General features: G+C 45.0%; 1 protein-coding gene across 1 annotated transcript in view; it reads left to right on the plus strand.

Moving 5' to 3' along the window:
- DDX51 (DEAD-box helicase 51) overlaps positions 1-15,261 on the plus strand; it is a 57,503-nt gene extending 42,242 nt beyond the window's left edge. The window contains exons 12-15 of the mRNA XM_069757136.1: positions 9,990-10,091; positions 11,588-11,651; positions 11,727-11,861; positions 14,347-15,261. Coding sequence (XP_069613237.1) covers positions 9,990-10,091; positions 11,588-11,651; positions 11,727-11,861; positions 14,347-14,373 — 328 coding nt within the window. The 3' untranslated portion in view covers positions 14,374-15,261. The remainder of the gene's footprint in view (positions 1-9,989; positions 10,092-11,587; positions 11,652-11,726; positions 11,862-14,346) is intronic.
- The last annotated feature ends 409 nt before the right edge of the window (positions 15,262-15,670 follow it).

The raw sequence follows: 15,670 nt of genomic DNA on the forward strand, positions 1-15,670 counted from the left end.
GCTGAAAATACCCAAAAGTGACACCATTCTAAAAAATGCACCCCTCAAGGTACTCAAAACCACATTCAAGAAGTTTATTAACCATTCAGGTACTTCACAGCAGCAGAAGCAACATGGAAGGAAAAAATTAACATTTAACTTTTTAGTCACAAAAATTATCTTTTAGCAACAATTTTTTTATTTTCCCAATGGTAAAAGGAGAAACTGAACCACGAAAGTTGTTGTCCAATTTGTCCTGAGTACACTGATACCTCATATGTTGGGGTAAACCACTGTTTGGGCGCACGGCAGGGCTTGGAAGGGAAGGAGCGCCATTTGACTTTTTGAATGAAAAATTGGCTCCACTCTTTAGCGGACACCATGTCACGTTTGGAGAGCCCCCGTGTGCCTAAAAATTGGAGCTCCCCCACAAGTGACCCCATTTTGGAAACTAGACGCCCCAAGGAACTTATCTAGATGCATAGTGAGCACTTTGAACCCCCAGGTGCTTCACAAATTGATCCGTAAAAATGAAAAAGTACTTTTTTTTCACAAAAAAAATTCTTTTAGCCTCAATTTTTTCATTTTCACATGGGCAACAGGATAAAATGGATCCTAAAATTTGTTAGGCAATTTCTCCTGAGTACACCAATACCTCACATGTGGGGGTAAACCACTGTTTGGGCACACGGCAGGGCTCGGAAGGGAAGGCGCGCCATTTGACTTTTTGAATGGAAAATTAGCTCCAATTGTTAGCGGACACCATGTCGCGTTTGGAGAGCCCCTGTGTGCCTAAACATTGGAGCTCCCCCACAAGTGACCCCATTTTGGAAACTAGACCCCCCAAGGAACTTATCTAGATGCATATTGAGGACTTTAAACCCCCAGGTGCTTCACAGAAGTTTATAACGCAGAGCCATGAAAATAAAAAATAATTTTTCTTTCCTCAAAAATGATTTTTTAGCCTGGAATTTCCTATTTTGCCAAGGGTAATAGGAGAAATTGGACCCCAAATGTTCTTGTCCAGTTTGTCCTGAGTATGCTGATACCCCATATGTGGGGGTAAACCACTGTTTGGGCACACGGCAGGGCTCGGAAGGGAAGGCACGCCATTTGGCTTTTTAAATGGAAAATTAGCTCCAATCATTAGCGGACACCATATCACGTTTGGAGAGCCCCTGTATGCCTAAACATTGGAGAATCCCCACAAATGACCCCATTTTGGAAACTAGACCCCCAAAGGAACTAATCTAGATGTGTGGTGAGGACTTTGAACCCCCAAGTGCTTCACAGAAGTTTATAACGCAGAGCCATGAAAAAAAAATATATATATTTTCTCAAAAATGATCTTTTAGCCTGCAATTTTTTATTTTCCCAAGGGTAACAGGAGAAATTTGACCCCAAAAGTTGTTGTCCAGTTTCTCCTGAGTACGCGGATACCCCATATGTGGGGGTAAACCACTGTTTGGGCACATGCCGGGGCTCGGAAGTGAAGTAGTGATGTTTTGAAATGCAGACTTTGATGGAATGCTCTGTGGGCGTCCCGTTGCGTTTGCAGAGCCCCTGATGTGGCTAAACAGTAGAAACCCCCCACAAGTGACCCCATTTTGGAAACTAGACCCCGAAAGGAACTTATCTAGATGTGTGGTGAGGACTTTGAACCCCTAAGTGCTTCACAGAAGTTTATAACGCAGAGCCATGGAAATAAAAAATAAAAATTTTCTCAAAAATGATCTTTTAGCCTGCAATTTTTTATTTTCCCAAGGGTAACAGGAGAAATTTCACCCCAAAACTTGTTGTCCAGTTTCTCCTGAGTACGCTGATACCCCATGTGTGGGGGTAAACCACTGTTTGGGCACACGTCGGGGCTCAGAAGGGAAGTAGTGACTTTTGAAATGCAGTCTTTCATGGAATGGTCTGCGGGCGTCACGTTGCGTTTGCAGAGCCCCTGGTGTGCCTAAACAGTAGAAACCCCCCACAAGTGACCCCATTTTAGAAACCAGACCCCCCCAAGGAACTTATCTAGATATGTGGTGAGCACTTTGAACCCCCAAGTGCTTCACAGACGTTTACAACGCAGAGCCGTGAAAATAAAAAATCATTTTTCTTTCCTCAAAAATGATGTTTTAGCAAGCATTTTTTTATTTTCACAAGGGTAACAGGAGAAATTGGACCCCAGTAATTGTTGCGCAGTTTGTCCTGAGTACACTGATACCCCATATGTGGGGGTAAACCACTGTTTGGGCACACGTCGGGGCTCGGAATTGAGGGAGCACCATTTGACTTTTTGAATACAAGATTGGCTGGAATCAATGGTGGCGCCATGTTGCGTTTGGAGACCCCTGATGTGCCTAAACAGTGGAAACCCCTCAATTCTAACTCCAACACTAACCCCCCCACACCCGTAACCCTAATCCCAACTGTAGCCATAACCCTAATCACAACCCTAACCCCAACCCTAACCCTAAGGCTATGTGCCCACGTTGCGGATTCGTGTGAGATTGTTCAGCATCATTTTTGAAAAATCCGTGGGTTAAAGGCACTGCGTTTTACCTGCGGATTTTCCGCGGATTTCCAGTGTTTTTTGTGCGGATTTCATCTGCGGATTCCGCACGGTATTTTCCGCACCATGGGCACAGCGGATTTGGTTTTCCATAGGTTTACTTGGTACTGTAAACCTGATGGAACACTGCTGCGAATCCGCAGCGGCCAATCCGCTGCAGATCCGCAGCCAAATCCGCACCGTGTGCACATGGCCTAATTCTAAAGGTATGTGCACACGCTGCGGAAAACGCTGCAGATCCGCAGCAGTTTCCCATGAGTTTACAGTTCAATGTAAACCTATGGGAAACAAAAATCGCTGTACACATGCTGCAGAAAAACTGCACGGAAACGCAGCGGTTTACATTCCGCAGCATGTCTCTTCTTTCTGCGGATTCCGCAGCGGTTTTACAACTGCTCCAATAGAAAACCGCAGTTGTAAAACCGCAGTGAAATGCGCAGAACAAACATGGTAAATCCGCCATAAATCCGCAGCGGTTTAGCACTGCGGATTTATCAAATCCGCAGCGGAAAAATCCGCAGAGGACCAGAATACGTGTGCACATACCGAAACCCTAACCCTAGCTCTAACCCTACCCCTAACCCTAGCCCTAGCCCTAACCCTACCCCTAACCCTACCCCTAACCCTAACCCTATTCTAACATTAGTGGAAAAAAAATAATAATCTATATTTCTTTTATTGTCCCTACCTATGGGGGTGACAAAGGGGGGGGGGTCATTTATCATTTTTTTATTTTGATCACTGGGATAGATTATATCTCAGTGATCAAAATGCACTTTGAACGAATCTGCCGGCCGGCAGATTCGGCGGGCGCACTGCGCATGCGCCCGCCATTTTGGAAGATGGCGGCGCCCAGGGAGAAGACGGACGGACCCCGGCAGGATCGGTAAGTATGATGGGGTGGGGGGGAGCACGGGGGGCTAAACTACCACTCCCCCTGTCCCTGCAGATCGGGTGAAATTGGAGTTAACCCTTTCACCCGATCTGCAGGGACGCGATCTTTCCATGACGCCACATAGGCGTCATGGGTCGGATTGGCACCGACTTTCATGACGCCTACGTGGCGTCATGGGTCGGGAAGGGGTTAATCAATGGAGTGAAGGGGCGACGGATTCCTTTCAAGGGTCCGTTCTTCCCTGAACCATCAACAGGCGAGAACGCGAAGTATACCTCCCCGTACCCTCTCCTGCGACGACTGGGGCACGCCTAATCTATTCTTGGGCGCTGGTTCCTTTATGGTCCCGATCTCCCCACCCCTGTAAGACGGCGAGCACATAGTTTCTGGCTCTCATGTTCCTCTCCGGGGCCCAACTGCTACTTGACAGAGGCCACCCACCTGATCGCATCACGCAGCCCCACGACCGCTGGAGAAGATGGATGGAGGGTCCTCTCCATCCCCCGATTCAGAGAGGATGGTTTGAGCTCATACCCTTACAGTGACAGGAGGCGCTGCACATTTTCGGCTCTGCTGCATCACACAGCTGTGAGTATGAGCCTCCCTGCGTCGGAAAGTGCGGTCCTGGTCCCTGGGGAGAGGAGCCGTCGCGGCCTGCCGTCGCGCTCGCCGGCAGGGCCCAAAAAATTTAGTCCCCGGCTTTCAGCCGGACTAGACCGCGGATTACATAGCTCTGCCCACCGCTGGAGCTTCGCCCCCTCTCCTGGCGCTTCTCATTTGGAATGAGAGGCGGCCTGCTAATCTCAGGGGCCATGTTTTTTCTCACATCTGCGGCGGATCAAGCTGACTGACAGCTTCGCAAGTCTACAGGACCGACGAACATCCTTCTGCCATCCTATTCCTCCCTGGGGACACAGGCACAGGACCGTGGGTAAGCTGTACTAGGAGAGCTTAACCCCTTCTCTGCACTATAGCGCATACTCTGCCTATCCTGCCCTTATCTCTAAGAAACACTATGTCTCACCCTAAAGAGGCCAAACAGGTTAACAAAAAGCACACGGTGTTCTTCATGTGCCACCTGCAATACTGCCTTGCCCGAGCTCACAATACTCCGTTATATGTGGATTGTGAGCCGGCCTGTGTGCAGCCGCCAACGCCATCTCTGACCCTGCTGAGCCTAGTCCCCCTGAGTGGGCTGCTTCCCTGTCACTATCTATGGCTTCCCTAGCCAAGGCAATAGATTCTCTCTGGGGTCCCTCTAAGTCAGAACGCCATTTTGTTGACTGCGGAGGGCTCTGGCGACGGTATGGATCCGTCCACCAGCAGGGGGCGTACTCCTTCACTAAGGGCTCAGGGTTCCAGAAAACGGACCTATGTCACATCCTCTGATCACGACCGCGCTTGTGTTTCTGCATCTGCGACTTCAATTTCTCGTTGCCCTTCTCCGGAGAACCACAACGCACATGACTCTGAATACGAGTCCGGTGCATCTTTAGTCCAGGATCCCTCGACTTCGCAAGAGATACTTGATTCTCTCATTGAGGTGGTCAACAAGACCCTGAAGGTGGATGAGGAATCCGTATCCACTCCGCAACACGTGGTGTCTTTTAAAAAGACTAAACGTGTCCAAAAAGTATTCGTCACTCATCCTGAGTTTAAGGACATTGTTCAGAAACACAGGGACCGGCCCAATAAACTGTTCACGGGTCAAAAGCTTATTGAGTCCAAATATCCCTTTGCTCAGGATCTAATGAAGGATTGGCTACAGTCTCCTTCAGTGGATCCTGCCGTATTGCATCTCGCTTCCAAAACGCTCCTATCTTTGTCTGATGGTTCTTCAGTCAAAAACCCCACTGACCGTCAAATTGACTATCTGGCTCGCTCTGTCTTCGAGGCTACAGGAGCGTCACTTTTTCCATCCTTTGCCGCTGCTTGGGTGGCTAAGGCAATGGTCGCTTGGGCAGTGGTTCTCACCGCAACCAACCACGACAGTAATCTCCCTCCAGAGGTGGCCAACCTAGCTAACAAGATAGACCAAGCCGGGGACTTTGTAGTTAACGCCTCAATAGACGCGACCAATTGCGCTGCACGGGCAGCCGCAAATGCAATCTCCATCAGAAGAGCCCTGTGGCTCAGAGATTGGCGAGCAGATTCTGCTTCCAAAAAATCATTGACATCTCTGCCTTACCAAGCAGGTCGTTTATTCGGAGAAAGTTGAACCAAATAATTTCTGACGCTACTGGAAGAAAGAGTAAATTTCTCCCTCAACAAAAGCCTACCGGCCGTTTCGGTATCAACAACAATCTCGATTCCGGCCCTTTCGCAACAATCCCAATTCGTCATCTACATCCTTCTCTACTGGATCAGGACGAGTTTCGCCCGGAGACAGAGGTTCCCAGGTCTCATCAAGTCCGTCAAGCCTGGCTCTCGGTCGTTCACGACGAGTGGGTCAGAGAACTGGTGTCCTCCGGATACAAAATAGTCTTCCACCCCAACACTTTTTTCCAGTCGTGTCCTCCCAAAACAAAGACAACGACCTAAACAACTTTGTCAAAGTTCGACGCTTCAGAATGGAATCTCTCTGTTCTGTCGTCGCGTCCATGGAAAAGGAAGAGTTCTTAGCATCCATAGACATCAAGGATGCTTACCTCCACATCCCAATTTTTCCCTTTCATCAACAGTTTCTTCGCTTTGCTTTTTGCGAGGAACACTTCCAGTTTGTGGCCTTACCCTACAGCCTTGCCACGTCTCCCAGAGTCTTCACCAAGGTCATGGCTGCTGTCATGGCCATCCTTCATGCTCGGGGAGTGGTGGTACTTCCGTACCTGGACGACCTACTGATAAAAGGCCCGTTCTATTCAGCCTGCGAGGAGTCAATCGATATCACGGTGGATAGTCTTTCTCGCCTGGGCTGGAAGATAAACTTCGAAAAATCTTCTCCGGTATTTCTTTCTTGGGAATGACCTTGGACACTTCCCGCGGGTTGGTCATTCTCCCTCCAGAAAAGGCCTTGACGTTACAACAGGGAGCATGGAGTTTTTCCCGTCCAGTTCCTCACTTCATTCATTTCAGCATGCGCATTTTCAGGAAAATTGTAGCAGCCATGGAAGCGGTTCCTTTCGCGCAATTCCACCTTCGTCCCTTACAACATGCGCTGCTGTTGGCATGGGACGGGAGCCCATTCTCGCCCGACCATCGTTTCTGTACGTCAGGCAGACCCTCAGGTGGTGGACGCAGAATTCCTCCCTGAACCAAGGGAAGTCCTTTCTCTCAGTACGCTGGCTGGTGGTGACCACCGATGCCAGCCTTTTGGGCTGGGGTGCAGTCTTCAGCCACCACACTGCACAGGGTCATTGGTCCACTCGAGAGTGGCATCTCCCTATCAATATCTTGGAAATACGAGCGATCAGACTAGCTTTGCTCAGGTTTCACCATCTTGTTGCAGGTCACCCCATCAGAATCCAGTCCGACAACGCCACAGTGGTGGCGTACATCAACCGTCAAGGGGGAACCCGCAGCAGGACGGCCATGCTCGAAGTGACCCACATCCTACGTTGGGCCGAGAACAACCATTCGCCCATCTCGGCGATCCACATCCTGGGTGTGGAGAATTGGGCGGCAGACTTTCTCAGTCGCCAAGGCCTCGCCTCGGGGGAGTGGTCTCTTCATCCGGAGGTCTTTCAGCAGATTTGCCGTCGCTGGGGGACTCCGGATGTGGACCTCAAGGCTAAACAACAAAGTTCCCCAGTTCATTGCCGATCACTGGATCCACGTTCCGCTGGAGCAGATGCCCTGGTTCTGCCGTGGCATCAATTCTGCCTTCCGTACATTTTTTCCTCCTCTTACCCTGCTACCAAGGGTCATCAAGAAGATCAGGGCAGAGGTACCAGTGATCCTAGTTGCGCCGGGCATGGTACGCGGAACTGGTTCAGCTAGTCGCCGACATTCCCTGGCGGTTTCCAGATCGCATGGATCTTCTCTCACAGGGCCCGATTTACCACCAGAACTCCAGGGCCCTGTCTTTGACGGCGTGGCCGTTGAATCCTGGATTCTAGCCCAAGCTGGATTCTCCCCTGAGGTGTCCTCCACCATGATTAGTGCTAGGAAGCCTGTGTCCATGTGCATTTATCATCACACCTGGCGAATCTTCTTCGCATGGTGTAACACCCATTGTCGATCCCCTCTGGTATTCTCCATTCCTTCCATATTGGAATTCCTCCAATCAGGATTGGAGTCGGGTCTAGCACTTAGCTCGCTCAAAAGGCCAAGTGTCAGCATTGTCCGTTCTATTCCAACGAAAAATTTCCACCAGATTACCGGTTAAGACGTTCATTCAGGGAGTTTCCCACTTGGCGCCTCCCTATAAAATGCCTTTGGATCCATGGGATCTTAGTTTGGTTATCGGAGCTCTTCAGGAGGCTCCTTTCGAGCCACTGCATGACGCCTCTCTAACCTTCCTTTCCTGGAAAGTGGTTTTTCTAGTGGCCATTACGTCAATCAGGCGAGTCTCGGAGTTGGCAGCTCTCTCCTGCCGATCCCCGTTTCTGATTTTTCACCCATATAAGGCAGTCTTGAGGACTTCTCCCTCTTTTCTACCAAAAGTTGTTTCCTCTTTTCACCTCAATGAGGAGATTGTTCTGCCATCATTCTGTCCGACACCAGTCCATCGTGTTGAGAAAGCTCTGCACATTCTTGAATGTGGTTTTGTGCACCTTGAGGGGTGCAGTTTTTAGAATGGTGTCACTTTTGGGTATTTTCTGTTATATTGAACCCCCAAAGTAACTTCAAATGTGAGGTTGTTCCTAAAAATAATGGTTTTGTAAATTTTGGTGGAAAATGAGAAATCGCCGGTCAACTTTTAACCCTTATAACTTCCTAACAAAAAATATGTTGTTTCCAAAATTCTGCTGATGTAAAGTAGACATGTGGGAAATGTTATTAATTAAGTATATTGTGTGACGCCACTCACTGATTTCAGGGCATAAAAATTCAAAGTTTGAAAATTTGCAAAATTTTCAAGATTTTCAACATATTTCTGTTTTTTTTTTCCATAAAGATAAAGAAACGTATTTGGTATTGCTACATCCGTCAAAGTCCGATCAGTCAAAATATGGAATAATTAACCCCTGCGGTACACATCGTAAACAGAAAATAAATAAAAATGCCAGGATTGTGGGTTTTTTGGTCAGGTCCTCACATGCCTAAAAAAAAAAAGCAATCAAACCATTGTATGTGCACCAAATCGCTTTTGATAAAAACATCAGCTCACCGCAAAAAAACCTAAGCCCTCGCTCAGCACCATCAACAGAAAAATAAAATATTACGGGTTTCAGAATACGGCATCACAAAGTGAAAACAACATACCGTAATTTTTTTTCTTCTTTTTTTACAATGTCTGATTTTTTTTTTTTCCATCACTGAAATACAAAAAAAAATTGATTCAAGTTGTTATTGCTGTAATCAGACTGACCTGGTGAATCCTTTTTCCATGTAATTTGTACTTCACAATGAACGCAGTAAAACCAAAACCCAGAAAACAATGGTGAAATTGGAATTTTTCACTGTTTTATCCCACTTGGAATTGTTTTTCCTGTTTTGCAGTATATTGTGTGGCAAAATAAGTGATGTCATGTGTCTATGTTGATGTAAAAATAAGTGCAAATATGAAAAATGTCCTGGTTCTTAAAAGGGTTTAAAATGTCCCCTTCTCAGGACCCCTCTCTGAGTCAGAAAAGAGAAACATTGTCAAGCCAAGTTTGTAAGAAGCTGGAGCCATGTATCTGAATTGACAGACTGTAATCCTACCCACCTGTCTGACTAGTCTAACATGCAGCTTGGTCCCTCAGCTATTACGCTATGTTACGTGGCTGAGATCATAAAGCCAGTGACCGATACCTGCTGCATTTGGATCGGGCAGCACATATCAGTTGTGAGGTTCACTTTAAAGACTTATTCTAAGAAAAATTAGAATTCTGCTTGGAGTATGTGTCTAACTCCCAAACTCCAAACTTTGTACCCACTGAACCCCTTGTTACTCTTCACTTTGACCCTGTTCAGTGAATGATACCCATGTTGTTTGTATATTAGAGGGGGCTATAACTTATATGTAATTTGTATAATTTAAAGCAGGTGTCTTAAGGACAATGACCCATTTCAATATCCCCATTAGGGCATGGTCCCCTGCTCTCCCAAGTTGGAAGTGGCTTGTCTATGTACTACAAGGTCAGCCATTCATTTTCATATGTAAAAATGTATGATCAGGCCCAGCTTCCTCCAGCAGAAACAGCCAGGGCTTCGAGAAGCCCGAGCGAGGGTGGTCAGCCGAGTGCTGGCCAAGTGTCTATTTAGCTCTGGTTCTGACCTTCTGCATATAGGAGCTGTATATTTAGTGTCAAGAGTTGAATTGAATGCAGTTTGACACAAAATATAAGCCACCTGTACAGAGCCATACTGTGGGCATCTGAGTTTAGCATAACAGGAAAATATAGATTGATTTTTCTTAAAGTGTTAAACATATTTGCTAACCGTACTATACATGTTCATGCCATACAGGCTAATAAGCACCGATGCCACCGCAAGAGGAATAGATATCACAGGGGTGAAGTGTGTGATCAACTATGATGCCCCGCAGTACATCAGGGTATATGTTCACAGGTAAGGTCGTCTTGGGTGTATACAAATATGTATACTGTGTGAATCGTCTAGATTTAAATTGCTGTCTGATGTGTGTAATACACTTGGGCTGGAATCACACATCCGTTTTTTGTGGTCACAGTATACCTGTCTCCTGACCTAGTAAAACAACTTCAAGGGCATATATGAAACTACTGTGTTCAAGTAAAGACGTTCTTGGTCAGTCTTAAAATCACGGTTCTTATTCAAACCGTGAAAACAAGACATATTGTGAAAATAAGTGCTGTGGCAGATTTTTCTCGTAGGTAAAATCATAGACCAATTTTCAGGATTTTCTTCTTTGTTTGGTCAGTGTCAGTTTTTACAATCACTGATTTTCTCATATGCAAAAAAAAGACAAACCTTCCTACATATTACAATGTTAAATATGGCAATAGAAAAAGTGGTATGATCAGCTCGCCCATCCATGAGTGCACAGGAAACCAAATCCAAGGAAAGGCAGCCCATAAAAAGAAGAAAGTTGATCCAGCACTTCAGATAAAATGCTAAACTTTATTACAAAAATGTTTCAATCGGTAAATACACGATTCAAGGAAAAATCCACATTCTGAAATGGATAAATGTAACATCCAAGGAGAAAGTCCCAAGAGAAAATTAATGTCCTAATTGACGCGTTTTGAAGTGATACTTATGATCCATAACCTCTTCTTCTTATTCATAACCTATAGGTTATGAATAAGAAGAAGAGGTTATGGATCATAAGTATCACTTCGAAACGTGTCAACCAGGACATTAGTTTTCTCTTGGGACTTTCTCCTCGGATGATACATTTATCCATTTTAGAATGTAGATTTTTTTCCTTGAATCATGTTTTTACCGATGGAAAGACTTTTGGAATAAAGTTTTGCATTTTATCTGAAGTGCTGGATCAACTTTCTTCTTTTTATGAATGTTAAATATCGGCAGCACACTGATGCCATCCGTGTGCCACTTGGACCCATAGACTTGTATGGGAAATTTTTATCTGTGACTTGGATCAAAAATGTGTTAATCTAGAAGTGGGAAGCAGAGCGCATAATAGGGTGATACCCTATGGAGGGAGAGTAGGACAGTGCTGTGTGCTCACCTCCTATGTAGGCATGAAGAAAAATAGCTAAATCCTCCAGGAGATATTGGATCCAGTTGGATGAACACATAGGTGGACTGCACTGCTGGCGTGCATCAATTCTTCAGAAAGGACAATGAGGAAAAAGCTTTGTATTCCCAACGCGTTTCAATGCCATACGGCGTCTTTTCACTCGAAGAAGATGCTGGTACGGCATTGAAACACGTTTTGAATAAAAAGCCAAAAATGGAAATATCTCCTTTTGGCTTTTTTTTCTGAATGTACGGTTCGCAAGAAAAAATACTGATACGCAAACAGCTACATGGACTATAATGGGTACATGTTCTATCTATGAAAAGCACGGATAAAAAACAGTCCGTTTTTCACGTTCGAGGCTTAATTGTTCTTGTAGGGTGGGAAGGACGGCCCGAGGAGGGACAGCTGGCCTGGCGTTCACAATGCTGCTGAGAATACAGGTCTGTAATGTGTGCCCTTGTTATGGGTGGAAGATATAAATGTTATCCTCTCACTGAGACATGCTACTCCTGTAGGAGCAGAGATATCTGAACATGATGCAGGAAGCTGGCGTCCCAGAGCTACAAAAGCAGCTGGTGAAGAGGGAGAAGCTCAGGCAGTTTGAGGAGCGATATGAAGAGGTGCTGTCACAGCTACAGACAGTTATTAAGGTGACTGTGGTTTTATAGTAGATTCCCTTTCAAGTTTTATCATTTTCGCTCACCATACTTTTTACTAATTAAAATTACATTATTTATTTTATTGTTTTTTTTTTTCTGTGCATGATTATTGAGGTGGCCACAATGATTCTAAAGGTGCCTGAGCTGCTATTATCAGCATTCAGAGAGATGATTTCCAGCTGTTACATGAATAATAAGCTGTACACTGGAAATGATCTTTGACTTCTAGAGTAAAGTTTTGTGTGCATGTTTAGTGACCTGTGCAGGTAGAGGGAGGAGGCGACCTGTGACCATCACCTATTGTGAATGATGGATCTTGTATTATCTGCCTCCATCTATTAAATAGATTTTAAATATAATTGTAAATAAAAATAAAATATATATTTTTAACATAAAAAACTGTATTTAAGCAAAAGATCACTTTCCAATACATTCTTTTTGGGTATGTCCCCACGGGGCGCCCATATACTGTACATTTTTAAGACAATGCTACAATAGCAGCAGTGTGACTAAGATTTTAAAAACACATACACACACTGCAGAAAAAAAAGACAGCATGACTTAAACTGCAGATTTCAGATTCACAGCACAGGTCAACAATGTATGCAGCGCAAATGGTGAATCTGCTGTCAGTTTGCAGTATTTCTTCAAAAAATTTGATTATTTGTGGATTTTACTGCCACTGTTTTGCTGTGGATTTTTGGTTTGTGGACAAAACCCTAAAAGTAAATTTCAACTAAATGATCCCTTCTAAAATAAACCCCAAAATGTAACTGTTGTGTGTAGTCTCTAAATCGACTGCTACGTAGCATCCATTCAAATGAATGCGTGACCATTTAGTACAATTACCTTCATTTTACAAAAAACCTTTAGCTATAAACAGAGTTCACAAGTCAGAGACCTCTCTATTTTATAATGTGTGCAGGCAAAAATAGGACATTTGAGCAAATGTGTTTAATCCCTTCCCACATAAGGACATTAGTAAACATCATTGACATGTTGATGTTGACTTTTATGAATGCTGCCCCCAATAGTTGGTGCTAAAATTCTAGTCCTTTTCCTCTCTGAAGAAGCTATTGTATATACTCGAGTATAAGCTAACCCAAGTATAAGCCGAGGCACCTAATTTTGCCACGGAAATATGGGAAACTTATTGACTCGAGTATAAGCCATGTATGCATTGTCTCCTCATCCGTGTCCTGGTATGCATTGTTCCCCCGTCCTGTCCTGGTGTGCATTGCTCCCCCACCTGCTGTCCTGGTATGCATTGCTCCCCCACCTGCTGTCCTGGTATGCATGGCTCCCCCATCTGCTGTCCTGGTATGCATGGCTCCCCCATCTGCTGTCCTGGTATGCATGGCTCCCCCATCTGCTGTCCTGGTATGCATGGCTCCCCCATCTGCTGTCCTGGTATGCATGGCTCCCCCATCTGCTGTCCTGGTATGCATGGCTCCCCCATCTGCTGTCCTGGTATCCATGGCTCCCCCGTCTGCTGTCCTGGTATGCATGGCTCCCCCATCTGCTGTCCTGGTGTGCATGGCTCCCCCATCTGCTGTCCTGGTGTGCATGGCTCCCCCATCTGCTGTCCTGGTGTGCATGGCTCCCCCACCTGCTGTCCTGGTATGCATGGCTCCTCCACCTGCTGTCCTGGTGTGCATGACTCCCCCATCTGCTGTCCTGATATGCATGGCTCCCCCATCTGCTGTCCTGGTATGCATGGCTCCTTATCCCCTATCCTTGTATGAATGCTTCCTATTTAAATAAAAGAAAAAAAACATCCTACTCACCTTCCATGCGCCCTCGCATTATCTTGTTGGCACCGGCTGCTCTTCCTGTGCAGAGCGATCACATTGGCCCGCTCATTAAGGTAATGAATATTCCCTCCACACCTATGGGAGTGGAGGTGTGCATATTCATTACCTTGATGAGCCGGACCACGTGATCGCTCAGCACAGGAAGAGCTGCCGGCGCCGGGACCAACAAGATGCTCCGAGGGCACGTAGAGGAGGGTGAGTAGGATATGTTCTGGAAGCCGGCAGCTGCGGTCGTCACTTTGTACGCTATAAGAGAAATGAATATTCATTTCTCTTTAGCAGCAGCATAGGCTTTAGCCACAGCCGCCGGCTCCTGCCTCTGTCGCCTGCTGCTCTGCCTCCCCCGCCGGCTTTTTGGGACAATGACTCGTGTATAAGCCAAAAAATTTGCTGAAAATCTCGGCTTATACACGAGTATATATGGTATTTGCTTATTTCATTTCTCAGAAAAACATTGCATTGCCTAGAGGTCTATTTATGCCAGGTTGGCACTCTTTACAAGGATAAATGTTCCATCTTAAATCCCCACTCCACCTCCCCAATAAAAATCTGCATGTTTTGTCAGTTTAATACAAAAGTTAAATTAAGATAAATCGCATTACGGCTTCTTTTTTTGAAATATTAAATTTATGTTGATTTTTGTTTTTTTTTTCTGTTCACAGGAAGAACGAGCAGAGAAGCGCCGCTGAATTATGGAAACATAAATGAAAAAATTATCGGTTCCGTTATTAGGAACTAATAACAATTGATGCAAAAGAAACTCTTCTGAACCAATAGGCAGACATTAAGCATGAAGACGTATTAACTAAAGCCTGCCAGATTTCTGTGCCTTCTATTGGGAATGTGTGTGATAATTCAGTAGCCTGGTATGGATGAACTCTGTTTTATGGGGATCATAAATTCTATGAACTGCTGACTTTGTGCCTTAATGATTGACAGGACGTTTGACAAATTGCTTTCCTATTATTTTCATGTACGGTGACTTTTTTTTTTTAGTTAAGTGGTGCCTAAAATTTAGGTACTCACCCAATATTTTTTTGATTTGCTTTATTTATGTAAATGTGTTTGTAATGTTAGAGTGTTCTCCGGTTTCCATCACCATTCAGGTCCTCTTCTCACTCACTTGACTTTTCTTCCGACTTACCAATTCACTCTGGGGTCTGTGTGTGAGCTTTGACAATGTAAGTCTAAGGAGTGTCAGAACAAGGCTTCTTGGGACTATATTGTAAAAGCGACTTCAAGCTCACACCTAAACCCCAATGTGAGCTGGCAAGTCAGAATAGAAATCACCTGAGTGAGAAGAGGACCTGAACAGTGATGGAAACGAGAGAAGATGGAGATCAGTAAGTATACTAACACACAACCCTAAATTATTAGTGTTTAGTTACTAGAAAAATATTGAGTGCTTCTTTAATTGAATGAAGTATAAAATGTTAATATGTGGTTCCATTTTCATGCCATGACTAAGACCTAATGGTCGAAACGCGTCGGCGTTGACCACCTGGGACCCCCATCTCTTTTTTGCAAATGTTTGCATTTTAAAGTGTTTCCAATAAATTGACTTTTTAGAAGATCCATGCTGGAGATTGTTTTTTCTTTTTCATTGCTGGCTCTGGACTACGCCCTTGACCAAGGCGGCTCCGTGCATGGACATCATTGCACTGTTGAGGGATTGGTGAGCTGACTTATTTTCTTCCCATTTTTTCCTTTTTCCCTATTTTTGTTAATTGAATGAATAGTCAATAAGGCTATGTTTACATGATGTTTGGTGGGTATACCAGTAAAGCACTCAACGTATATGCTAAACGTGCCCATAGGGTTATGGAATAGCAAGTCCATGTAGTGGTATAGATATGGCAACAGATATGACTTTTATTTTGATGGACAAGTGACAGATGCTACTGTATGGGAACAATTTAACTTATACATCTGAACATATGCAGTAAACAGAGGCCACAGACATGATGTGAACGTAGACTAAGATAA

The sequence above is a fragment of the Ranitomeya imitator genome, chromosome 1 (assembly GCF_032444005.1).
Source record: "Ranitomeya imitator isolate aRanImi1 chromosome 1, aRanImi1.pri, whole genome shotgun sequence".
Classification (NCBI taxonomy): domain Eukaryota; kingdom Metazoa; phylum Chordata; class Amphibia; order Anura; family Dendrobatidae; genus Ranitomeya; species Ranitomeya imitator.